The 27,784-nt window shown below is 37.8% G+C and overlaps 1 protein-coding gene across 6 annotated transcripts in view; it reads left to right on the forward strand.

The window, feature by feature from the left end:
• The window catches only part of NIPBL (NIPBL cohesin loading factor), a 169,741-nt gene that overhangs the window by 34,692 nt on the left and 107,265 nt on the right, over positions 1 to 27,784 (forward strand). For all 6 annotated transcript variants that reach the window (XM_074812998.1, XM_074812999.1, XM_074813006.1 and 3 more), the window contains exons 2-4: positions 20,582 to 20,725; positions 23,635 to 23,800; positions 24,957 to 25,087. In XM_074812998.1, coding sequence (XP_074669099.1) covers positions 20,662 to 20,725; positions 23,635 to 23,800; positions 24,957 to 25,087 — 361 coding nt within the window. In that variant the 5' untranslated portion in view covers positions 20,582 to 20,661. The remainder of the gene's footprint in view (positions 1 to 20,581; positions 20,726 to 23,634; positions 23,801 to 24,956; positions 25,088 to 27,784) is intronic.

Consider the following 27,784-nt stretch of genomic DNA (forward strand, 5'->3'; position numbering starts at 1 on the left):
TGGGCATTTAAACTACTTTTTCAGATACTGAAAGTAGTACTTGGTAGTATAAAAATCGAAAGGTCATTCAGTGCCTTTTGAAAGAGTTATGTAGTTCTGACCACTATGCATCCCTTGAGAGACAGGTCTTGATCATTTACATTTTTCAGTTTGTTCAGTACTTTCAAAACTGCCAGATGAATGCCACCAAATCCTTGTCATTAATCACACTGCTTGAAGTGACTCCTGTGTTTTGGAAGAGACTCCTGTATTTGACAGTAAAATGTGCTAAGAAGTGGGAAACTCTCTTACAGTTCTTGTCAAGACTCTAATGATGGCATGAAATTCAGATGGTCATCTGTCACCTGATAGTCAATTCTTCTGTGCCTGGAGATGTTTTTGGTTTCCTGATACTTCTGTATAGGACTTAGCAGTGCTGCTGTTGTCTAAAGGCTAAGTTTTTTGTTGTTTTATATTGCCCCATCCCTGGAAGTGTTCAAGGCCAGGCTGGATGGGACCTTGAGCAACCTGATCTAGTGGAAGGTGTCCCTGCCCATGATCTTTAAGGTCCCTTCCAACACAAACCGTTCTATGGCTCTATGATTGTATTATTCATAGAAACGAAGATTTAATTTAACTGCCTACCTCTCCTTCATCACCAATTTCTATTACAAAGCCTCTTACAGGTCATTCTAGATACAATTTGAAATCTGTTGTAAGTTATACACTCAAAAGCACCATCTGTAGTAGTACTTTTCACGTTTACAAAATTATTTGATTCAAAAAGTCAGAAAATACTACCAGCTGAGGCCTTCTTTAGACAACTGGAAGAATTCACAGGACCTGGTCCTCACAGACGCTAGTCCATACAGAGGACTTTAACCACCATAGTATCTGCTGGACAGACACCATTGTAGGGCACAAGTAATTCAGGTTTCTAGAGTTTATTGACAATGACTTCCTGACAACGGTGACTGGCTGGGTGACAAGGGAGATGCTGTGCTGGACCTCATCCTTACAAACAAGGAATAACTGGTTGGGGATAAAGGCCAGGGCAGCCTTGACTGCAGCAGTATGAGATGGTGGAATTCAGGATCCTGAGAGGAGGGAGCAAGGCAAATAGCAGGATCGTAACCATGGACTTAAGAGCAGGCTTTGGCCTGTTCAGGGATCTGCTTGGGAGAATCTCTTGTGATACAGCTCTGGAGAGAAGAGGGATCCCAGAAAGCTGGTTAATTTTTCAAGGATCACCTTCTCCCAGCTTAAAAACGGTCCATCCTCACATGCGGGAAGTCAAGCAAAGGTAGCAGGTCTTCATGAAGGACCAAGGAGTTCCTGACAAAACTCAAATGTGAAAAGGAAATGTGGAAGAAGTGTAAGCAGTATCAGGTGGCCCAGGAGCATGCAGGGGGAGCTGTGTGCTGTGAAAATGTGATGGACAACAAGAAGGATTTCTACAGCTACATCAGCAGCAAAAGGAACACTAGGGAAAATGAGGACCCACTGCTGGATGGGAATAGGGACCTGGTGACAAAGGACACGAAAAAGGGTAAAGTACTCAGTGTTTTCTTTGCCTTGGTCTTAACTGGCAAGACTGGCCAGCAGGAATCCCAGGCACTGAGGCCAGTGGGAAAGTGTGAAGCAATGAAGACTTACCCTTGGTAGAGGACAGTTATGCTAGGGAACATTTAAACAAACTGGATGTGCACAAGTCCATGGGACCTGGTGAGATGCATCCATAAGTGCTGAGAGAGCTGGCCACTATCATTGTGAGACTACTCTCAATTTTTGAAAGGTCATGGTGATTGGGGAAAGCACCAGAGGACTGAAAGAAGGCAAATGTCACCCATATCTTCAAGAAGGGTGTTGTGGTTTTAGCTCAGAGGGCAACTAAGCGCTTCCCCTGCAGTGCTGGGAAGGAGGAAATAAAGCAAAAGGCCCAGGAAATTGAGATAAGGACAGAGAGGGATGATCCATCCATTATGGTGATGGGCAAAAGACAGACTCGTTAGGGGAATTAAAAAAACCCGTAAATTTCATACAGACACCAAGGACAATGATACTTAACAGACAGAGTAGGGCCGTGAGAAGCATTGCCACATCTTGAAAGCACCTTCCCTTCTTCTGGGGCTCAACTTTGCTCCCGATATCTCTACCTCCTACCCCACAGTGGTGCAGGGACAGGGAATGGGGGGTACAGTCAGTCCTGCTGCTTCTTCCACCTTGGGGAGGGGGAAGAACCTTCTGACATTCTCCCCCTGTTCCAGCATGGTCCCCCTCTCACAGGAGACAGTCCTCCACAAACCAGCTCTAACATGAGTCGCCCCCACGGACGGGTGGGTTGCCCCCACTTTTCCCATGGGGACCCAACCTTCTTCAGGTGCAGTCACCTTGGGTCAGTGTGGGGCCCCCCACAGTCCGCAAATCTGCATTTGCTCCACCATAGACCCCCCCATGGGAGGCGGGGGGTGGGGGGGGTGGGGGGAGCCCTGCTGTCTCACCACGGGGTACAGGAGAGTCTCTGCTCTGGCGCACCTCCCCCCTTACTCTTCCTTCCTTCCACTGACCTCAGTGTTCACACAGATGTTCTCTTTACAACTCCTCCTTGTGACTCCTTGTTCCCCTTCTTAAATACGTAATTGCAGAGGCACAGCTAATTGGCCTGGCTTTGGTGCAAAGGCAGGTCTGACTTAGAGCCGGGGGAGCTTTGAGAAGCTTTTAGCAGGGGGCCACCAATGTAGCCCCCTCCCCTGCTACCAAAAACCCCACCATTCACTCAAACCCAGGACTAAGGTCAAGAGGGAGGAATCTAGAATATTAAAGGCCTGTCAACCATACTTTAATCCCTGGGAAGGTGATACAGCAACTAATCCTGCACACTACTTCCAAACACATGAAGGACGGGAAGGTGATCAGGAGTAATCAGTGTAGATTTATGGATGGGAGGTCATGCTTAATAAGCCCAGTTACCTTCTATGATGACATGACTAGCAGTGTGGATGAAGGCATGTTTGTTTTTTTACTTTAGTAAGTCTTTCAGCAGTGTGTCCCATACTGTCCTTGGTAGACAAATCAATGAGGTACAGACTAGATGAGCGGTCAGTGAGGTGGATCAAAAACTCGCTGAACTGCTGGGTTCAAAGCATTGTGAACAGTGTCATAAAGTGCAGCTGGAAGCCGGTCATCAATGCTGTACTCCAGGGGTTGACACCGGGGCTAGTACTGTTTAGCATCTTCGTTAATGACGGGACACACTGCGCTCTCAGCCAGTTTGCAGACAAAATGGGGAGGAGCAGTTGATACACAAAATCAGTGTGCTGCTATTCAGAGGGACCTCAACATGCTGGAGAGCTGGACAGACAAAAACATCAATCAGCTCAACAAAGGGAGGTGCCAAGTTCAGCACCTGGGAGTGAATAACCCCATGCCACAGTACAAGCTGAGAGCCAACCAGCTGAGAAGCAGGTTGAGTGAAGAGGGCGTGGTGGTCCTGGTGCATAGAGTTGAATGTGAGCCAGTGATGTTCCCTGTGGCAAATAAGGACAAACAGCATCCTGTGCTTCATTAAGAGGGTTGCCATAAGGTCAAGGGAGGTGATTCTTCTGCTCTGCTCATCAGTGGTGAGACACATTTGGAGTGCTGGGTTCAGTTCTGGGCTCCCCAGCACAAGAAAGACATGGACATACTGAAGGGAGACTAGTGAAGGGCCATGAAGGTAGTTAAAAGATTGGAGTACCTGGTATTTGAGGAGAATCCAAGACTGCTGGGACTGTTCAGCCTGAGGCAAAGAAGGTTCAGGGAGATGTAATCAGTGTATTTCTTAGATATGTGATGAAGCCAGACTCTTCTCGGTGGTGTCCAATGGCAGGACGAGAGACAAAGGGTACAAACTGAAATACAAGAAAATCAATTTAGAGGACAACCTGACTTAAGGGTGATCAGATATTGGAATATGGGGGGTCGTGGAGACTCTATCCTTGGAGTTACTCAAACCCTGACAGGACACAGCCCTGAGCAACCTGCTGTAGCTGACCCTGCTCCAAGCAGGGGCATGGGACTAGATAGCCTCCAGAGGTCCCTGTATTTTTTTATACATAATTCCCTTAGACAGAAAAATGTACGTGCATTGTGCAAATCATTACAGTTGGTAAGTGCCAGCTATCTATTACAAATTATTTCATAATGTTTCTTCCTGACTTCAGTAACTTATCTTTCACATAGATTTTACTGCCAGGAAATGCAAAATCTGCTTCTTGTCCCACATATATTTCAGAAGTGGCAATTTATTGCCTAGACACTTCATCACCTTTTTACTTTTAAAGCTCTTGTATTAGCATATATAGGCAGCTTTATGAGATGTGGTGATTGTAAAAAATATGTCCTTTCATGTGTGCTAATTTTACTAATTAAAAATATCTTTTTCACTCCTCTTATTTTTCCTTGGAAAGCCATTAAGTATTCAGTAAGTTACTGGGGTCAGCTTTAAAGTTCTTAGGTGTGTTAATGGAAATTGTGATGACAGCTTTCTGCCACAGAGGAAAAACAGTGCTTTGAGCTTAAAGGCCAAGTCCTACAGTCCTTAAGTATGCAGTCTGCATTGATACTTCATTCTAAGGAATAAATATGATAACAAGAAGCTGGATTTAGATGTATGTCTGATCTCACTGTGACAGAAGATAAATTAATTCTGAAAGGAAAACAGTTGTAAAAGATGGTACTGATAACGAAAACTGAGAAAAGTTGCTGTTTCTTATGAACAGTGCTGAAGAAAATGTCACTATTGAGCTGTTGAAACTTATCTTGGGTTTCATTATATTTCATTGGAGCTTAATATTTGATAAAAATTCCGTTTTATAAGTGGCTATGCTCTCTTTTTTGTACTTACTGATACAGTAAACATGGTCATTCAGAAAAGATAAGCTAGGTCTCCTAAATGCTTTTTGAAGTAGAACTGTGCCCTAAATGGCTACAGAGGGAATTGTCACTTTAGAGATTGATAGTGTGAACCTTTCCAGTTTCCTCAGATTATTATGTCAAATTTATTTCCAGCTAGAATTTATTCTTGTATGATATGCAATGGAATTCAACTTTCCTTTAATATCAGAAACGCTTTTTGTCCATTATGTATTAATAAGCAGTGAGATCTTTCTTACAAAATTTACTTCAAAAGAGGTAGACAAACATAATGGAAACTTTATGGGAGTGATTGACTGCTTACATCTTTCCAGGATTGCCTGTCTCACATAATATCCTGGACACTGAAATAGCATTTGTATTAGCGGTTTTGCATGGCTTGTGAAGGCTACATACCAAAATTGCCTTCTGAACTCTTGGAATCAGCTCAAGAGCTATGGAAATTCCAGTCCATCTCATTTTTAAATCTGTGATGAGGAGTAATTCTGAAGGACTTGCATTTTTCCAAGAGAAAGTGAGGTCTAGTAAGGCGTTTCTCAGAACCAATATCTTGAGATGTTGTTTTGTGTGTGTGATAACGGTGGGGTTTGCTGTGTTCGGGGTTTTTTTTAACCTAGAATGCAGTTTTCAGCATCATTCAAGTTTTGGATGATGTGCTATAAAGTTTTGTGTGACAAATAACAGTAATTTCCCTTGGGAGAAGGTACTCACTTGCAAAGTCCTGCTGGAAGACTGAATTGAATTAGGGGAAGTTAGATGGTCATTACAAGCAGCCATATACATTTCTGCAACAGTTGCAAAGGCCATGAACATTGCTTTGAAACCAGCAAAAAAGTTTCAGGAATATCCCATGTAGTAAAATGGTACTGTGGAAGAATTGAACTATTGGCCAAAACCTCTTGTTCCTTCAAGGCTTTGGAAGCAAACCTTTTGCTTGGGAATCTGTATGCTGAGTGTTAATAATGGTTACTTCAGCAGATCAAAGGCATTGTATTTAGTGATCTAAGAGAAGGGTTATTGGAAAAGGAGAGATGTTAGGAACAGGTAGATTTTCATCTTTATCCAGCACTATACCCTATTGGAAATGGTTTGATCTTATTGGAGCTTTTCATTTCTCTTACCGATCATAACAACTGTAGTTAAGATTTTACTCTTTTTATTATAATTTCATATTTGCAAACGGTGTTTCATATTCTGCAAAAGAAGAGAAATGGAAGGCAAATCCAACAGAAGTAGCAGATGAAGTAGTTAGCTTTGATTAGATAGTGACTGATAACATCTTGTAATGGTAATGTCATGTTATATTTAAGGCTCAGCTTTGTCATCATGTACTATTCAGGGTAGTTTATCTATAAAAGTCTGCAGGTGTATTAAATGAAAATTCAACAAAACAGAGTAGCAGGTTAATATATAAACTACTGTAATGCAGACTGGCAATTTAGGATGGTACACAACTATTTCACTACTTTTTCTTTTTCTTCATTTAGAAAGGGCATGGCTTTGCCAGTTGGAGATGTATTCTTTGGGGATGAACTTACCTTTTTTTTCATCCAGGTTGAATAACTGTAGTGGTTGTACTAAACTATAGCTACAGTCTAATTGGGGAGATAGAAAAGTTAGGCCCTTGGATCCAGTGTTTCCAGCTCATCCACTTCAGCTTGTTGTAAAGAGTTTTTTTAACCAAAGGTTTTCGTATTTGTCGAAGGAAGAATAGCAAGCCTGTGGCTCATATCAGGTACTGGCACTTAAAGCTGGAAGCTGAATCTTTTCCAGTTCCATGAATCTGTGAATAGAATAGTGAAAACTTTGTTGCATCCACTAATCACAGAGGAAAAAATGCCTCTGTCGTGGATATTTCTAATTTTGTTTAAAAAGACCATTCTAGTTGGAGATGTTGAGATACCCATTTCATTTTGCAAGATGCATTTAAAAAACCTCTGTTAGTTTGTGTTGGGTTTGGGGGTTTTTTTGTCATTCTTTTTACTTACAGTAAAAGGGATTTTTTTTAAAAAAAAATTTGACTAGTCAGTGTACATATCAGCTCTCTTCAAGCAAGTAACTTAGTTTCTGCTTTCTGTCAAATACATGACTAGAGTTAAAAGCCAAAAGTAAAAGCTACAGCATGGAATAGCTTTGGGGAACAAGCAAATTTAAGTGTAGACTTAAATCTTTGCAGAATTTAATGCAATTTCTGAATTAGTGATGCTCTTTTATCTTGTGATAACTTTCTTAGCTGTATGTACTGGTAGTGTGTGGTTATATGTTATCTGTAACTTACTTGATCTAGAGAGATTAATGTGGTGAACTTTAGGGAAAGTTTTTGTTTTGTTACTGTCAATGTCAAGATTAGGAATGTTAGATGCAACTTCCATTGGGGCCTTTATAATCTAAAGTCTCACTACTTTTCTTTAAAATGAAAATGGAGAAAATGCCTACTTTTAGAAGAGGAGTTGAAAAAATAGTGTATTCTGCAGTTGTTGAAAATATTAATTTTGTTAATGTTGCTTAATGGATTGTTTACATTTTTATTTTTTGAATAGGGAGCCTCAGATTTTGGGAAACAATTTCTTCCTCAGTTTAATAAAATATGTTGTCTAAATAGTTGAATTGTCTTTGGATTTATTTTGTTGTAGAGCAAATCAGGTAGTTATATGCCAGGTATAATAAATATTGCTGCTAAAGAAAATAAAATATATAGTCAGTTTGAGTAAATGGATTTTTTTTAAAAACAGGGTTTTTTACTCCCCCTCCCCCCACAGTTTCTGGGCAACCTGATCTTGGTGTCCCTGCTTGAGCAGGAGGCTGGACAAGATAACCCCCAGGAATCAATTCCCACCTCAACCATTCTGTGATTTTGGGGAGAAAAATAGTGATACACGCAAAATCATGGATTCATGAGCACAGTAGTGGTCCTCTATTCCTTCCTTCTCCCTCAAAGGAGGGGGGGAAAGACAGAAGGGAAAACAAGTATATGCAATGTCTTTGGTGTTTGTTGTGGACTGTCTACCTCATTGGTATTAAAAGGCATTGTTCAATTGCTGTGTTAGCTTGATGGTAATTTTTAGTCCTGTGAAATTTAAAGTGACTTGTTTTCTGCTGTTCTTTGTGTTGCATACTGAAAAGAACTCTACAGAAATAGTTCCATGGGCAGACCATATTTTATGGAGAAATGAGATTAATACATGGACATAAAAATGATAAGCAGTTGGGGCAGGAGAAAGGCAGGACAGGAAACAGTAAGTTTGTGCCTTCAGTCAGCTAAAAGCTGTGTTTGTAAAAGTTTTGGGAACTGTAACTTTTCCTTTTTACTCATTTGTCTTTGTGCTGTCCTCTGAGTCAGCAGAAGACCCATTCTGTAAGGGGACAGGAATCGCAGTTGTAGTTACTGATTGCATGTATCTAAACTCATTCTTCCATCTTCTTCCCCAGTCTCTATACGTGTGCATGCATGTATGCGTGCCCACCTGTCTGGGGAACTGATCTGCAGCTTTCTAACTCTGTGACTCAGCCTCATCCTTGGGAATTGTGAAAGATAGCTGGTGAAACATACACCTAAAGGAGCAGAACAAAACTAGACAAGAAGACATGAAACTTAAAAAAATAAATCTTGGATGTGGGAAGAAGGTCAGCAAAGGTTAACTTGTTTGGTTGGTAATCACATTAGTTTCATAGACTGTTCTGTAAGGTCTTTGGCCTTCTTTGCCTCCTCTAGCCTTGTGCCTTTTGGAAGTGCTGTGGAAGGAGGAGGTAGCCATTACAGAAGGGCCATGTTCTGCGTTTTTCAAAATAGTCTGCAAATAAAGTGAAATTTTTAGCACAGTTTCTCCGTTTTCTGTGTCATGGATTATGATCCTGCTTTGCTCTTTAAAGTGAAGATAAAACCTACCCTTGATCACCTACAGTCTAATCTCTTCGTATGACCTGCAGTGTTTTTACTTGCTCTCCAGTGGTATGCCTTGGTTTTGTTATGGTTCTCCCTCTAGACTGACAATGGTTCAATCTTGAAACGTCATAGTGAATCTTCTGTTTTCTTTTATTTGTTCTGCCCACATTTATTCTGATTGATAAGTTTGTATCAATAAGTTATGATAGAAATTTACAATGTGAGGCTTAGAATTTTCCCTATTTCTTGGGAAAAAAAAATTGAAGCTAGTTCACAGGTGTATAATTTGTGTTCAGCTGAACTGTTGCAAGATGTGTGACTGACTTTGTCCTTACAATTAGAAATAAAGGGATTACTCACACTTTGTCTACATAACAACACTTAAGGCTTTTAATGTAAATTAACAGGAGGAATTAAAGTGATTTAGCTGAGCTACATTAAACATTTGAGTTTATATTCTCTTTCAGAATTAGTAGCTTGAATTCAGTTGTTTTTATTTTGCTGTAAAATTAAGTTGCATTGAGTGAACTGTACTTAAGTATGAAGAAAATTTCCAAACTGGTTTGAGGTAGTTAAGACTGTTCTAAAAAAACAAAAAGCACAAAACATGTTTTAGGGAATTTCTATGTGTAAGGAGATTTTCTTCAAAGTAGTGTTCTTCATTGATTTCATTTTATGCTAACTGGGTTGTGGTAGTCCTAGCCACACAAATATTTACCTTTTTGTTTTGCTCCAAATAATTATTTCTACAAGTGTGCTTTCATTGTTGATAGCTATTCTGTGCTTCTTTGTACTGCTGCAGTACCCAGCGGAGGTGAACTGAAAATGTTTAACATGGACAGGTCAAACATTAAAAATCCCCAAGATTTTTTGTGCGTGGCCATCATAATTTTGAGATTCCACCTGATTGTCATTGATGGAATGTTTGTTTATGCTGTGACATTGGTAATTTCGGAAAATTTGAAAGTTGGGAAGTTAAGTTTGATTGAAGCTGTGAGCTTGACTAAACCTGTGAGCAGTTTTGCAAGCCAATTGCTGCAGTTCCTAGGTAGCTTTGATTTAGATTTATAACATCTGCAGGCTATCGAGGGTAGGGTATGGAAGATGATCAGTAAGGTGAAAGAGACACTGCTTTAGAGAAATGCTTTTCTTGGAACTGCATCCCTCTTTTCAGCACGGTTTGTGAGCTTAAGAAACTTCTACTGTGTTTGTGCTGCAGATGAAGGAGAAACAGCAACAGCAGTTCAGGATGGCACAGGGCACTTTGAGGTAACTGTATGAATCCATCCCCAGACCTACAAAGTCCATACCCCAGTATAATATTTTTCCTAGGTATTGAGAGATACCTGATTGTTACCGTCTAGCCCCAGTTGCTCATGGTGAGCTGGTCATGATTTGAGCTTAGTTGATTAACAGTAATTCCAACACAATACCTCTGGATGTTGTGTGCTGTATGCTTCAGGGCTTATTAATAACTTTGAATTCATGTGGGTTTTTTCAGCTGTCATGTCTGTTCGTTTCCTATGCTATGTCTTTGCGTTCGTTGTGCTCCAAAAGTTTAGCTGACTATAATGTTGATGTGAAGAAAAGCCTTTAGTGACCAGCCTGTGTGTGCAACTGGGAAAAAGGAGTATCTTGGCTGACTAGTGATACTGTTTTACATGCTTGTTGATAATCTCTTTGTTTATAATGTTAGTAGGAATGCTAATTAACTAGAATAGGAAGATCATTTTTAAAAATGCCATGAAGAGTTAGGGACTCCTGACAGTAATCATACTTCTGTGTTCACAAAATCATGGAGCTCTACATTTTTAGGATTGCTAGGTTGGATGGTGTATGCCAAAAAGTTTAGGTAATCTTCAATTTTAGAATATAAACAGTAACTAAAATCAGTTATCAAGAGGAAAAAATTTTCACGTTTGAAGTCTCTTACACAATTATTTATTAGACACCAAAGTGCATTTACTTTTTTAAAAAGTTACTTTTGCTCTCATGTTCAATCTTTACAAGCAATATGGTTTTTGCAAGATGTTAGTAATCTTACTTAAAATGTTAAATTGCATTATTTTGGTTTTTCTGTCTTTTAAATGTTAGCATACTTTCCTTTAGAGAGAGTATATCTTGCCTGTATGTTACATGAGCAATATAAACTAAACAAACTGAACAAATTTTGTGTAGTGAATGCTAGAAAATTATGGAAACAATTGCACTGCCAGTAATTGTGCAAATGTGTACAGTAGGACAGTACAAGCAAAGCTCTTTATGTGTTTCTGCGCATAAAAACACTTATTTAATCATTTTCTGCCTAATGATCAGGGCACTTGTGTATCTGTAAGTCCCTCAGTCTAATAATTTTGGAAAGCATCAGCTAATTTCAGTTACATTTTTACAGAGGGTGAAAGTCTCAAGATAGTTGAGTTTGTGAAAATTGGTTGTTGGATAGAGGAGATACTCATGTCCCCATTGAGGAAGAGGCTGCAGCATATGCTGTCTCCCATCTAGCAGCTGGGAGGTGTGAGAGTGGATTTGATGTTAGGGGAAGAAACTAGGTATGTTAGAGCTGTTGCAGAGCCTTTGGACAGAGCAATTGCATCGTTGTGGTGAGGGGATGAGGGGAAGTCATACAGCAACTCAGACGAAAAGCATCTTAACCATCTGCAGTGCTATACAACCTCTCTCTTAAACGTGCATGGAACTTAAGTTGAAAAACAGGTAACAAGATGAGTATTAGGACAAAGGGAATAACATATCATAGGTCAATATTAATTCCAATGTAAAAATGCAGTGAGGTGTTTTTGAAATGGAACATGCTAAATCTCTTTATATAGAATTTTACACTGTTTATTGTGGAACTCCAAAGAAATGCTATACTCGCACATCTGTTTTCTCAGTGTGTATTAAAGAAGCATGGAGGGATTTTAGTTGTTTCTCAAAGTCAAGATAGAGGCAAAAATTGTGTGACTGGAAGACTTATGCAAAATCAGCTGCGCTCCCTCAACAGGTTTATTTCTTCCCAGTTTTGTTTTATAAAGGTTATGGAGAGAATTCAAGGACAGAAATGCAAGATTAGAACTTGAAAAAGACTCCTAAATTAAATAGGTTTTGGTTTAGTGTTTAGTCACTAGGTGTTTAGCCTGGTTAAGATCCAACTTAATTGAAGATGAAAAGTCTTTAAAATAAAAGTAAATATCAGTACACAACTGTTTTTAGAAAAGGCTAGTACTACTACGAGCTAACATAAATGAGACATTCAAGAAAAAGTTGAAAAAAACCAAGCTGCTACTTCTTCTATCATACCTGTCACAACTGTTTTGTTAACAATGATGTGTGTTGCAGCCTGAAGTGTTCTCCATTTCACAGAACTGACCTAATGAACCCTTTTAATTGCTCTTGCTCTTCTACATGTCTTAGCCATTTTGTTTCAATAAAATGAACTGTATCTAATATCAGCTGCTGGATGTGTACCTGAGCAAGCAAAAGGGCTGTGCTCACCAAAAAGGGCACAATTGCATATGTACTTTCTTTGTTGGAATAAAAGTTGCATGTGGAACATGTAGTGCAGATGGGAAATAAATGTATGAACTGCTGAAGTAGCTTGGGGTTTTCCCTTTATGTTTGAATTTCTCAGCTGTGCTTAGTATCATGTCTGCTGCCAAGGAGAATTACATTTTTACAGTTTAATTCTACATTTGCTTCTGCAGGACGAAAAGAATTCAGTAGCTCTCAGTAGTGTCAGAATCTTTGACATGAAAGGAGAATCTCATAAAGAGGATATTTATTGCTTAAAAAGATGGAAAAGGAGCAGTAATAAACCCCTGAATAACTGGATTCTCCCTGACAGAAGTTTTGGCTGCTTTTGCAGAACTAGTTAACATAACTACCCTACTAAGGTATTTCATGTCTAATAGTTATCAGTGTAATTTTGCCTGCAAAAATAATGTGTGTTTTATACAGGTTAACTTTTTAAAACATACCTTTTCCTTGATTTACATTTTGCTACCGTATCAGTAGGACTTGATCTTGTATCACTTTTTCTAATGAGAAGGAGCTAGTAGTATCTTATTTGGAACCTTGTGCAAGATTTGTGTTCTATTCACTTGAATTTTTTCACCCATGTTTTAAGAAGCTAACTGAGCTGCCTAACAGTAAGGCTCTTTAAACAGGTTCTGTTTTGCATTAGTGCTCTAATGAAATAGCAGGAAATACACCTTCCTGTAGAACAGTATTAGTTATTTACATAGCCCATTGATGCATTGGGTGTTTCCATGAAAATTAGTAATTCTGAGATTTACATTATTCTCTTTTGCTGAAATAAGCTATATTTGTTGACCATCACAACACTTTGTAGATGTAATCTGATTTTCTGCAATTTTTTGGGTCAGGTTATGTTTCCTGAAAGACTAGGCTTTTATTGGCTGCTTAAATGTCTTGTGTGTGAAGGACTTGATATGGTCTCGTTTTAAAGAGTTTTTTGTGCTAAGGCATCCAAATTAAATATTTGAGATGTTATTTTAAAGTGCAGAACACTGTTTATAAATGCTTTTAAATTTTTATATCAAATAAAATGAATAAAAAGGAAAAGTTTCCTGTGCTTGAAAGAGGGAAATGGCTTTGACATAAAAAGGTCCTAATGCTGCTGGCAACCTATTCCTTCTTTTAGGGAAACTTTCACCCTTTGTAATTGCAAGGTAACACTAAAAGTCAGTGCTTCCTGATAGACATTCATGTAGAATCACGGAATGGTTTGGGTTGGAAGGGACCTCAAAGATCATCTAGTTCCAACCCCCCTGCCATGGGCAGGGACACCTTCCACTAGACCAGGTTGCTCAAAGCCCCGTCCAACCTGGCCTTGAAATTTCCAGGGAGGGGGCAGCCACAGCTTCTCTGGGCAACCTGTGCCAGTGTCTCACCACTCTCACAGTAAAGAATTTCTTCCTTACATCTAATCTAAATCTACCTCCTTTCATTTTAAAGCCATTACCCCTCATCCTATCCCTACACTCCCTGATAAAGAGTCCCTCCCCATCTTTACTGTGGCCTCCTTTAAGTACTGGAAGGCCACTGTAAGGTCTCCCCAGAGCCTTCTCTTCTCCAGGCTGAACAACCCCAACTCTCTCAGCCTGTCCTCATAAGGGAGGTGCTTCAGCCCCCTGATCATCTTCGTGACCTCCTCTGGAACCACTCAAGTAGGTCCATGTCCTTCTTACGTTGGGGGCCCCAGAGCTGGACACAGCTCTATAGATGGGGTCCCATGAGAGTGGAGCAGAGGGGGAGAATCCCCTCCCTTGACCTGCTGGCCACACTTCTCCTGATGCAGCCCAGGATACGGTTGGCTTCCTGGGCTGCGAACGCACATTGCTGGTCTGTAGTCAGTTTTCCATCCCCCCAAGTCCTTCTCTGCAGGGTTGCTCTCAATCCACTCCTCAGCCAGCCTGTATTTGTGCTTGGGATTGCCCTGACCCATGTTCAGGACCTTGCACTTGGCCTTGCTGAAGTTCATGAGTTTTTCACGGGCCCACCTCTCCAGCCTGTCCAGGTCCCTCTGGATGGCACATCCCTTCCCTCCAGCGTGTCGACCGCACCGCACAGCTTGGTGTCATCGGCAAACTAGTTGAGGGTGCACTCAATCCAAGTATCCGTGTTGTGTAGATCAGGGAAACTGCATACCACCCATAGGTATCTGCTCTCTGCACATGGCTTAGTTCAATTTTGGTTTGTTTTTTTTTTTTTTTTTTTTGGTGGTGGTGGTTCAACTGTGTCAATTCCCCTCCTCTCCTTCCCTGGGAAGAGTTATTACAGGTGCAAAGCACAATTTATGCTTTATGTTAGTTTACCCTGGTAGAAATGTGTGCACTCCTGCATTAGGGGGCATCTTTCCTTGAATCCCGACACCTCTCATGCTGTATGCTTCCACCACCTTCACTGGGGTTTCTCTTGCTATTCACGGTGGTGTTACTGCTGCTACTATCACATGGGCAGCAGAGGCATCAGTGTCATTGTTACCGAATAAAACAGCAGAGATCAAAGGAGTGTGTCAGTAGACACAGAGGAAGAAGCTGGTTGCTTTAAAATTTTTTACTAAGGGTTGCTTTATATTCAGAAGCAATTTACCGTTGGCCCAGTACAGTACTTTTCACTAAGGTTTCTTATAGTGTTTGAAGTTTGTAGTAATTTGAGCACCTACTGTTGGAGTAGTTTTAGAAAAACACATTATGGTAATGTTTAGAAATTGTAGAAATGTTTAGAAAGTGTAGTTAATTTTTATCTCAAACTTACTCATTTTTCACTTGCTTTGTCAGCATCAATGATTCTGCTGTCTGATCACTTTATGAACCAAACATACAGGTATCACTCGTGCACTGAATTTCTTTTGATTTTGTGCTTCTGGGATTTCTGTATCTGTATTTTGAAACTTAAATTTTTGTAGCCAGTATTGTAGAAGGCAATTTTGTATATACTGTGAACTTCCTGGTGTTATAAATGCTGATGTGTTTTCACGGGCTTTTACTGTTATAATAAGTCTTCTGGATTTCTGACACCAACGCCCACCACCCCCTTTTCTCTCCACCTCCCCCCACATGCTGCAACCACCATCTGCCTTTGGTTGTTCGATTTATACCAGGTGGCTTCATAGTTTCTTGCATTACTATTTTGACCGTAGACAGCTGCATCAGTGATTAATTGCTGTTCACTTGCAGTACTGACTTTTTCTGAGACTTGCGAATTAGTGTTAAGGTGTTAAGATACTGTGAATGTGTATGCTTCCGCTGCCCCCTCCCCACGGGGTAATTAAGTGTTAGACTGTGTTTTGGCAACTATATCTCCTTCTTTAGTATTTTTTAAAGTATTTTGAAAGTATCTAGTTCTGGAAATTTATGTATCAAACTGTAGCTCTGGTATGGAAACCAGAAATCTGCCCTCTTGTGGGTAAATCCATATCATGTACCTCAGTCAGGGTATCCTATTTAAATGAGAACTAGAATATAGTCTTTCATTTTCTGCCTCTTTTCCTCATTCTTTAAGTGTTTTTTGGGGGATTTTTTTAAGGACAGTTTATGGACTGATAACGAGCAGAGATTAATGTAGTAACTAATAAGAAAAGTAGTTAATTGCAAAATGTGAAAGTTTACAACTGGCTATGAGGCAAGGCTTCTTAAATTTCTAATAGCATGTTTGCTGCTTTAAAAGAAAAAAAAAGTCCACTGCTCAAATAAATTATGAAATAGCCAATACATGAGTTGTACTGGTTTACTTCATGTGCAGCTGCAGAAATCAACTTTGATCATGGTGCTGCTGTTACCACAGTACAATGATACTGAACATATAAGGAATGAAAACTACTTTTTAAAGTATTTAAATACAATCCTTCTTGTCAATCTTCTGTTATATTCCCACAATGGGGAATGAAACACTTAAACGTGTATAGGAAATTTCTGGATCCTGAGGTTGGTTGCATTACTACTGAGCATGTGTATTACTGCACATAAACAGATTTTTCCCTTTATTTTGTTTTCTGTGTTCTCATGCATGCACATAGCTAAGCTGTGAAAGAGATGGTATTTTGGTTGAGAAGACAACAATGTTTTTCAACCAAGAGGAACGTTTCATGAATGCAGAGCCTTGAACCTTCATATGGTAACCAGTGGTCAGAGTCCTCTCATTGTTTCATTGGTAGTTAGATGCTGCAATATCTGAAAAAATATTATTGCAGTTTGTTTATTTTTTCTTGGAATTTTTATGGAGTCATTCCACCCCACCCCCCCTTGTTGTTTGTTTTTTTTTTTCTTTTCCTGATTGTAGTCTCTCATCTTTTCACTGGACAATCACTGCCTCTTTACCTAAATTGTTCACAACTTACTTTCATCCTCTCTTCTTCCCTTAATTTTACCCATGCCTCTCCATTCCCTCTAGAGACTTTTTTTTCCTCCTAGTTTTCCACTCTGCCATTAATTCAGTACTATGGTGAGAAACGCAGAATATATAGAGAGATGAGTTGCAGAAAGAATCCACATGACGCAGCCCAAACCTTGTGCCACTGAAGACAGTATTTTTCATGTGCGTGTTATGGGCTATTTTACCAAATTGTTTGTTTTACAAACCCACAAAAACATGAAAACCCAACATTTTAAATTTAACATTTTGATAGGAATTTTTTTTTGAATATTAATTTGTAGAAAAGGAGACTATACATAACTGACACAAAAAAAGAGAAGACATCATACAGAAGTAGCATTTTAAATGTGTACTTATTATCCATAGCATAAACTTTCTTAATATTACTTTCTTGCCATTTTGGCTTGGCTTCACTTTTTTATTGTGTATTATGATGATAGCCTTTTCATATATTATTCTCAATATATTCTACCATGTCACTGTTTTCCTTTCACTGACAGGTTCTTTGTATCACTTCCTTTGTGCACAGTAGTTACTTCCTTCCTGAAATGTCTTTTACAATATCCATTGTTTTTTATAACAAAGCAAGAGCCTAAATACATATATACTGAATATGCAATGTCATTTGTGCATATGTAAATTGGATTTCTATTTCTCTGTTCGAACTACTACACTACACTCCGATGCATTGTTTAAAAGCTTTCCAGTGCAGCAGTTCTTTGATTTCCTCAATTCAGCTAATATAACTAATAGTTTCACTTTTTTCAGTCTTGAACTAGAAATGTTGTACTGCTGGTAATAGCTACTGTACAAAGCTGATAATGTAAAATACTGAAAAATGTTGATTCTTCTTGAGTAATTGTGGGCTGCTACAATGTAGTACTTTTAACTTTTGTTGCAGCTGGGGAATGGAAAAAAAACCCGCACAACAAAACTTGTCTGTCAGTCAACCATTAATTGTTTCATGCTGTGTTGATGTTTTGTATGAAAGAACCTATTTCATCTTAGCTGTCAATATTTTTCCCCTAACTGCTTGATATTTCAAATTCCTTAAATGAATGAATTTAATAATGTTCTCAGTGACATGAAATTTGAGTTGTAGTTTCACTGGATCTCAGTCTCTAGTTCTGGAATTGAATCCCACCTTGTTTGCCAGTTGTATAACAGATGCAGTTTTGCTCTCAACACAACAGGTGAATATTTGGACCCAGATATTCCTGTGTGGTTTCTTCATCTTATGTTTGTTGTCTAAACTAATCCCACCACTTAATTCCATCAGTCTCTCTTTGTCTTTTGTTTACTTTCATCTGTTTACTCACATCATCATACTTGGAAAAACTTCGAAGTGTAAGAGACAGAGTTCTTGAATCACTGTGCTTAGCTCCCAGCTGATGAAGACAACCATATCCTGTCCCTCTGTAACATCTGTATGATCCATCTTTAGAGTAATGATGTTGCTTATCTCTACTACTCCTAATGGAATGCTGTTCCAGAAAGTGGCAGCTCTGATGGTGATCTCTATTCTGATTCTCTTCTTGCTTGCATTCGTGCCCCAATTTATTGTTGTGTTAGCATTGCCCTGTAGCATTCTTCCTTTGTAACCTTCCTTGACTGCCTTAGAGAGGGCAATGACATCCCCTCTTGACCTTTGTTTTGTTAGCTAAACAAACCAACCCCTTCTACTCTCTTTACAAAGAAAGTTTACTCTTCCCCTGACCGTCCTAGCTTACTGCACTTGCTCCACTCTCAGGTCTCTACTTTACCGGTTCAAGTTTCTTGTTAAGTATCTGTGGAGAAGGTTTCTAGTTTAAGTGTCTAGTTTTGGAGGAATTTTTCCCATTGAATATCTGTATAATTGTTGTGGCAACAATACCAGGAAAGAACTTGAATTAGTAGTGACAACCTCTGATGTTTACAGCTTTCCCAGGTGATCAGGAAGGGAAAGTGAGCAGATTTTTTTATCTTGTTTTTTCATTGTTTCTGTGTTACATACAGGATTTCCAATAATACTCACTAGTAACATGGCCTTAGGTTTGGTGCAGTTTCATTCTGCAGAGATTATCGGACATGACCTTTTCTTGTACAGATAATTTATGTGTGAAAGGTGTTTCTTTAATTACTAACCTTTCAATGAAAACTTAAATTCTAAAAGTGTTAGGTCCCATGGGTTTGCTGTTCCAGACTCATTATGGGAAAAATTAGGTCCTTTTTTTTTTTTAAAGAATTGCTTATTTATGGAACTAAGAAACCTGTGAAATTCTGTGTCTATTGGAATTCATTTCAGTTAAAAAAACCTCAAGTGTCGAGTAGCATTTGAATCTGCCATGGGTGTTTGAAGGCTGTTTTCTCCTGGATTAAAAAAACCCAAATACCACAACCCACATAGAATATCTATCTGGAGCAGTTTCCTTAACTAGATTCGTGTACCTGTAATGTATTATATTTTTAATAAACAAATGTAATTTAGTGGTGAGAATGAGGCTGTGGCAGGTGCAGCAAAAGAAGTGAAGTCATTGTCAGTTCTGTTTAACCTCAGTGTTGGTATTTTTTTCAAAAAATTCAGTTGTGTGTAGACAGGGAAACTTTGAAAAGTTAAATTCAGTGGTTCATTAAAACTTTGAGCAGGAAGAAGATTCATAACATTGGGTTTTCTTGTCTTGCTTGGAATCTACATATTTATTAGCAGTGGTGTCCTATGTGGTGGTAATGGTGTGGCATAAGAGAGAATGAGGTAAAAATTACTAAGGAAACAACAGTGGTCTTTTGGTTTGTATGTATTGTATATCTAATTCTCAAAAATGTTGACTGGTAACATTAAGTGTAAGTAAATAATGAATTCAGCATCTTCAGTAAATAGCATGAATGCTTACAGAAGCTTTACTATTTCCCAAACTGTTAACGCAAGTGCCTCTCTATAATAGGTAACCACATATATATCAAATTCCTTAATTTATTTCATTTGCCTTCAGAAAATATCATGTTCAGTTTTTGTCATTTCGTTAAGTATAATAGTGGATTGTAATGTGTGATCTTTGTAAATTTTTGTTGCTTTGGAACTGCACTTGAAATTATTGTGATGACCTCTTTTGTTGTTTGGTGGTTTGGTTTTTGGTTTTTTTGTTTGGGTTTTTTTTTGTTGTTTTTTTTTTTTTAGCAGTGTGGACTTCGTTACAGTTGGGATCTCTACAGTTAGGGAAACCTGAGTGAACAAATTCCTTTTTCAGTAGTTGAATATAAACTGTGCTGTTTCACAGGAAATAAATGAGCTAGTTCAGTGGTGGCTAAATCTTTTCTTTTTGTTGTGAGAGTGATAAAGTTTCTGGTAGTAGTTAGACCAGACAGTGTTTAATATTAAAGAGATACTTTCAGATCACTTTTGAAATAGGTACTACATTTAGAGTGTACTAAGAATTTGCAGTTGTCACTTTGTTTACTCCTTGATTTTTGCATCTGTAAATTACTCTTTTTGTTTTTGCTAACCTCCTCTTACATGAAAAATATCTCCTTCTACAAAACTGGGAAGTGAACATAGCAGCTAATTACTTAAACTGGTTATGTGCATTAAGTGATATCCACTGCAGTATGAACTCTTAACAGAAGTTTTGTTACCAATTTTTGAGTTAGTACTGCATAATGTGAACAAATGTTCTTTTGATTGCCTTATCTTGCATCTTGTTTATGAAGGGCTCTGCTGCTGAGACCAGAAGCTTGCCTTTTGATTGTTTAATACCATTTGATATTTTAAAAACTACATTGTTCTACCCACTCTTGACAAAATTTATTTAGTAAGTGGCTGGGGGTATGGTCTGTGCTTCATTTATGTTAGTGAATTTAAAATTCTAAAAAAGTAAACAGAATTTTCATTTGGTGTTTTGTTTTTTGTGTTTTTTTGGTTTGTTTTTTTTTCTTTAGTGCTTGGGAGATGGGAAGTAATGATAGCTGGCACCTGAACTAAAATATCTGTGTAGGCACTACTATCCCAGAACTTCAGGATGAATGGGGATATGCCTCATGTTCCCATCACTACTCTTGCAGGGATTGCTAGTCTTACAGACCGTAAGTACTATTCTTTTTATTATACTTGTTGTACTGTTTTATACCTCTTTGGTAAATACCTGTGTATTTCAAAATACTAAAAATAGTTTTATTTTAAAACTTCTTAGAGGTAAATCTGTTCAAAACTAGATTTTACCTTAAAAATGTTACTTTTGTCATTGCTTGAATTTAAAAAATCCATTCAAATAATACACGCTAATTTAAACATGAGATGAAAAGTAGGTTAAAAAGTTCTTAAGGAAACCTGAAACAAAATACAGGAATTTTTTTTTTTGTTTGGAATATCATTCAGTAGCATATCTGGGTACCCCACAAATAGAAAGACATATAAATGATAAAATACTTCTCTAAAACATATATCTCATCATCTTCACTGAAGGAGGGGGTGAGAGAGAGAGAGTGGGGATTAGACTGATGCTCAGCTAACTGTAGAGTTGTGGAGTATGCTGAATATACTTGAAACCTAGTTCCTTAGTTTTGGACAGGTACAAAAAAGTTGCTCTAAGTAATAGCTGGAAAGAATGGCTGCTAGAATGGAAAGAAGCAGCTGAACCTATGAGTCTTCTTTCTTAGCTGTTCAGCCTACAAAAGGAGGAGATGAAGGTGTGTGTACTGTCTTTAAGTCAGGAAGACAAAATGGAAGGAAAGGAAAAGAACTATATACATTAAAAGCCGATACTGGCACAAACCAAAATGGTTATAATGTGACCAAAAATAAATTCCTAGTGAAAACTAAGTGGAGACTTATTATTACTATAATGAGGTCCTAGAACAACTATTGCAATAAGAGCAGTTGGGACAAAGATGCATCTTGTTTATGAAGTGTGAGAAAGAGTTTATAGCTCAGTTGTCTGTCTGAGGATAATTGGGCTCAGTGACACAGGTGCTTCTTCTGAGCCCTTGTGTTTATTATACTGTTGAAATATGGACAGTTTGCAAGAGACGCGGAAAGTATATATCCAGTAATCGAATTTAATTGCCTACAGTATAAAAGCAGATGTATTGGAGGAAAGAACCCACTTCTTCCTGTCCTTCTGATACTCTGAAATACCAAATTGGAAGATGCTGCTTATGTATTTAAATATGTGTGTGTGTGTATATATATATCATTATGTATGTCTAATATATACAGATCATAGATGTTATATACAAAATATATATTATATATAAAAATGTGTATACATATTATTATGTGTGTGTGTGTATATATATATCATTATGTATGTCTAGTAATGGGCCATCAGGATGCAGATAATGAGTTTCCAGGCTATGGGTAGTTTTCCAGCATTATTTGCAGGTAAGGTTCTAAAGAAAGTCAAAATACTTAACTGGTAGAAGTCACTGTCCAGACTCCTGGTGCAAGAGTTTCTTAAAACACTAAACTACCTTTGGTGAAATTAGCCCTTTTGTTAGGTGCATTTACTTCTTTTTCTGTTGTATTTATCTGATGTTTGGAAACTCAGAAGTAACTTAAAGATAAAGGCTTGTAACTGCTTCACCTTATTTTTCTCTGTATGAAAAGAAGGAACTGCAGTGGGCAAGACCTGTTGTCCTAAAACCGTGGAGGACATGATGACTAGAGGGAGTAGAGTAGGCTAGTTAACTAGCTAAATTTATACTGTTTTAATAAATATGTTTTGCTGATCTTGCTAATTTTTCCAAGTTTCTAGCACATTCAAGGGTGATCTGATGCAAGTAATGAAAGCGAGCTATTTTACTTTATTAGACACTTCCATTTGAATTGCAATTTATTTCTAAATACAGTAATGTTATATGTTATATAGGGGGAAAAATACTGGAATTTTCCTCTGCCGCTTTTTTTTAGTAAAGAACTTCAAAATACAGAAGAGCCAAAAGAGTATATTTCACATAAGCTGCTTTTTCTGATGCTATTTCTAATGGTTCAGTTAAAAGCTTTATCTCAGAGTTGTAATCAGCCTGGGACCTTGAAGTTCGAGTCAGCTTGTTTTTGTCAACTCATGAAAGTGACTTTCTATATAGAAAAAAAAAATTTCTAGAAAAGAATTTAAAAAATAGAAAAAACTTTTTGGCCTCTTCTGGCCTACTCCCCTCCTGTCTGTGTAGCTCTGCCAATCATCCGAATCAAGGGTTCTCATATGGTATACTTCCTTGTTATGTCTGTAGACCTAACAATGCCTTCTGAAACTATAGTGTGCTCATTTATAATCTGAAATAGGTGTTTTCATTAAATCTTTTTACCGAGATTTATGAATGGGTATACTGCCTGATTTGACATTTTAGTGATTATACCAACCAATACTACCCTTTGCTTGAGAAGGTGACTTACATAGAAAGAAATACACAAGAGAAGAATAAAGTGAGAGTTTAACTAGTGGTTTCAATTGGTTGTTGGGTTGTTTGGTTTTTTGGTGGGTTGAGTTTTTTGGGTTTCGGTGTGTTTTATCTACCCTGACCATACAAAGTGGGGACACTAATTAAATCTGAAGATCACAGTAGAAAACTTAAAGTGTATACTCAATGCATTTACAGTACTGCACACAACTACAAGTATTTTGCATTTCCTTCTGTTATCAGTGCTTTTGTCTCCAAGGGAAAGCTGCCATAACATATTAACTAACAATATTCTGGAATGTTTAAATGTATGTTTGTATTCATAGTACTTGCATTAGCACAGTTAAATATTTACAGTAATATAGTAATATAACTTGTGGACTTGACAGCATTACTTTGTTTAAAACAGAGTCCAGCCTTTCTATGTGTGTAGTGTATGTGTTCATGATTTAATAAAATCCAGAAATCTTCCTATATTTTAAATGTAGTGGTCAAGTTTTCTTTCTTCATCACATGAGGGAGTAAGAAGGTGTCCATATTTGTATGCTTGTGTTTCATGAAATGATTCTGAATGCCTTTCTATTTCTTGATAACAGTTTTGAACCAGCTGCCTCTTCCATCACCTTTACCTGCTACAACAACAAAAAGCCTGCTTTTCAATGGACGGATAGCTGACGAGGTGAACTGCCTTCTGGCTTGCAGGGATGAAAATCTGGTTTCACAGCTCGTCCACAGTCTCAATCAGGTGTCAACAGATCACATGTATGTATTTTGAGCTTTAGCTATATCAAGTCACCATCTTTATTCCTTGAAATCAAAATTAACTGGTGTGAGAATCTGAAAATTAGGAAACACAGGTTTTTTTCATTGGGCTTGCTTAGCAGATGACTGCTATATAGGAGTCAAATGTTTCAGTCAGAACATTAATAATTGTCTGGCAGTCCTTATGCATAACTGTGGAGGTTATTTTATAGATCTGCTGCTTATTCCATTCTTGCTAGATAGGACTGCAGACTTTGTGATGTTGATTGTGCAATACTCATTCATGTTCCACTTTTGTTAGTAATACTCATAGACAAATTATATACCCAGTATTACATAAAACCAATTTTTTTTGAGACACCCGTGTAAGACCCATGTCAAGTCTGATTATGTATTGAACTCAAATATTTTAAGAATTGAACCAGGAAGTATGCTAATGTATTCTTTTTTTGGTTGGTTGGTGTTTTAAAAATTTTTCCCTCGTGTCCTATGAATTGTCTTATGCTGACAACCCTGTCTTTTTCCTACATGTTCTAGTCAGTTGTTTTGATCAAATGGAAGTAGGTTTTAAAAGTCCTCAAAGCAAACAGTAAGTGAAAGCATGGCTGCATTTGGAGAAAATCCATTATATTTTTTTTATGGTTCAGAAGGAATCCTGTGATGTCAAAGATATGTCAATTTCCCTTTTTAAAATAAAAGCATTGGGCTGCAACCTGAATGTTATACCTTTGTGCATATGTTATTTTTGCTCCTACAATAATACTTTACTGATGTTTTTGCCAAAGCTTTCATTTATGGAGATCACAATATGAAAATGGGCATAAGAAGCTTTTTATAGTAGTCTGAAAATGACAGCCATGTATATATATGTGCTTAGTAACAGAAAATAATTTTGAAGTCTAGTAGGATTACCTCTTATGCCATTCCTTAAAGAAGAGAGGAAAAAAAAATAGAGGCAGGGAACAATGCTTTGCAGACTTGTTTTTTTCCTATATTTTAACAGTAACTTGTATTCTTTCATTTTGGTTTGGGGGGTTTTTTTGGGTTTTGGTGGTTTTTTGTTGTTTTTTTTTTTTTTTTTTTTTTACTTGACTCATAGTTTCTTATACTTTGAAAATGCATTTGCCTCTTTATTTGCTTACTTCCACAATTCCAGAGAGTTGAAAGATAACCTTGGCAGTGATGATCCAGAGGGAGATATACCGGTCTTGCTGCAGGCTATCCTGGCAAGGAATCCTAATGTTTTCAGGGAGAAAAGCATGCAAAACAGATACGGGGTACAAAGCGGTAAGGATTTTTGATTATGTATTGATTGCATTTTATGTTCTGTAAGTTTAGGGAACTGATACTAACCACAAATATATATGGAGCACAACTGTGATATTTATGCCTTACCTTGTATTTGGTAGTGCTATAAAGCTATGTACCTTGACATCTTCTAAGAGCAATTGTGTTAGCACAAGCATGGAAATATACTCCACTAGGTATTTTTGAAAAAAAAATGTTTAATTTCAGGACAAAGTTTAATCTCTAGGATGAGTTGAGTGGATTTTATTTTAAAATAATTTTATGTGAATTTCTTTATGTCTAGGTTCACATATTTGACTTGGTAAATAGTTGAAGTTGGAAAAATATGCCTTGATGTTACTGAAAATCTATAAGATTATAGTGTATCATTGCAGTGGTAGTTCTTAATAGTTCTGGGGTGAGCGGTAAGGTTGAATGAACCATGTTTAACAGCTCCTCCCTGCCATTCCTTGTCTCAGTAATTTGTGATGATCTGCAGATTATACTTTTTTGACAGCTATTTCTCTTCTGAAGTGTAGTGATATATACTGCTGTATAGCAACAATGAAGAAGGAGAGAGACCAAGCAAAGGATGAATTGGAAAGATTCTAGTTATAGATCTGGATACTTGCACCTGAAGTATATTCTTTAAATACCAAACTATGAAATGAGTAGGAGAATTCCCATTGTTCCACAGTGTGAGGATAAAGCTTTACTATTACTGTAGAGGTATACGTAGAAGTGTTACTGGAGTCCACAGCAGATAGGAAGTGTAGGGTATTTTTGGATGGGAAAAATAATAAAATGAGATTATTAGGTTCGTTCACCTAGGCTAGTGAGTAAAAAGCCATATAATATTTGAAAAAAACAGAACACATAGTGTTCCTTGAAAGAAGGCAGAAACTTCCTGGAATGAAAATGTGAAAGGCAGTGCTAAATATTTCTAAGTTCATTGATAAATATATCCTGGAATTTTAGCTCTGAAAACAGTCTCCAGATCCTGTGTTTAGTGGTAGCTGTGGCAGGGTATGATTTTTCCAGCTGTGGGAAGAGTTGTGACTATCCTGCCAGTTTGCAGAGTGGTCCCGCAAAGAACATGAATGCCTGAATTAGCGTTTTCCACCATATTTGTAGAGTAAAATAATTTTTTGCTAGTGCAAAAGGGAGACATTGTTTCTGAAATTTTATGTTCCAGCAGAGGCTTTTGAAAGAAACAAGAAAAAGCTAGTTAATTTCTTTCTAATTTTTGATAATTCTGTACTTCACAAGGAGAAACACTTTCACAGCTTGATTCAATAGGTTAAGAATAATCCTTAATGAAATAAAAGCACCTCTATCTTTAGTAAATGTGCTTTGGCCTACTCTTGAAGGAAGGAATTAGTATGGAAGAAAAAATAATTCAACATGAAACTTAAAATAATAGTTGATATTATTTTAGTAAAGTTAACAAATTGGTTTCAGAGAACAGAAGAGATCAGACTTTAAAACTTCCTTGAATATTTAATTTTATTTTTCGTAATTCTGAATACTTGTACAAGTGCAAGTGTTGCAATATAAGTGTGGAATCTGAAAACTGGAAAGAAAAGGGAAAGAAAGGAAAAACATAGCTGTAGACAAAGTATTTTGAGAGGAAGAAGGCCCTCAAATGAATGTTTGGAAAAGCTAGGTGAACTGTGACTTTATTTTCAATGGAAAAAGGCCACACTCTTACCTGGAAATAGGTGGAACTTTAAGCCAGATACTGGCAAATTGTGGTAGCCTTAATAGCTGTTACTGTGTCCCATTCAGACGTCCGAGGCCAAAGGAGGCTATACCAGTGTGGGGCAGCTTGGGTTTTCTTCTGCTTTCTGAACAGATACTGTAATCTGTGTAGATGAAGGTTTGGTAGAGATCTTACGTAATGCATTTTGTCAGCTATAAGAACAAAATTTAGGCTCTTCTCTAGTACTTAAGATTCATCTCTTCTGCATTACTTACTGTCTTCCTTCTGTATATTGTCCTTACACCTTCTATTGAGTCCAGCATGTAGTGAAGTCAGCACTGGGTACGGTGACCCAGTATTTGTAATACCCACAACTGAGAAGAAATGAAGACAGCAGGACCCACAGTCTGTTTACTCAGCCTGGGATGGGTCTGTGCACTGTGATTCCTTGTGTCAGTTTCAGCAGTAGTATGGACAAAGTGAACTCAAATTCATTTCTCCTAGCCTTCATTTCTGATGCAAGAAAAGGAAGATCATCTGGCTAAAGAATTACATTAAACACAGAATAAAATTCTTGGTTCAGTACAGTTTGTCAGGAAATAAAGGCATCTTCAGAAAGCTAAATACTGTGTTTTGAATTCTTGTGAATATAAGGTAAAGCACAAGCAGAATTCTGTGCTGATGTTTTTTCCCAAGTTCATATTGATCTGTAGTTCAACACTAAGTTTAGAGCAAGAATTGCTTTTAGTTATGATGAACAAATAATGCAAGAAGGATGTATTATGTGGACATTTCTTTTTGCTTTGTGTCCTGAGTGGGCACTCCCCATCTTCCCCACCCCCATTGCTGGCATATTTCATTTCAGGTAATGTAGCAGCAATGTTCAAACTCTTATCCCCTGTCCCATTGTTGAAACAGTCTTCATACACCTTAGATTTTTTTAGATTAGATTTTTAGTTAGATTTTTCAGACTGTTTTCTATTACCAAGTTGTCT

The sequence above is a fragment of the Strix aluco genome, chromosome Z, assembly GCF_031877795.1.
Source record: "Strix aluco isolate bStrAlu1 chromosome Z, bStrAlu1.hap1, whole genome shotgun sequence".
Classification (NCBI taxonomy): domain Eukaryota; kingdom Metazoa; phylum Chordata; class Aves; order Strigiformes; family Strigidae; genus Strix; species Strix aluco.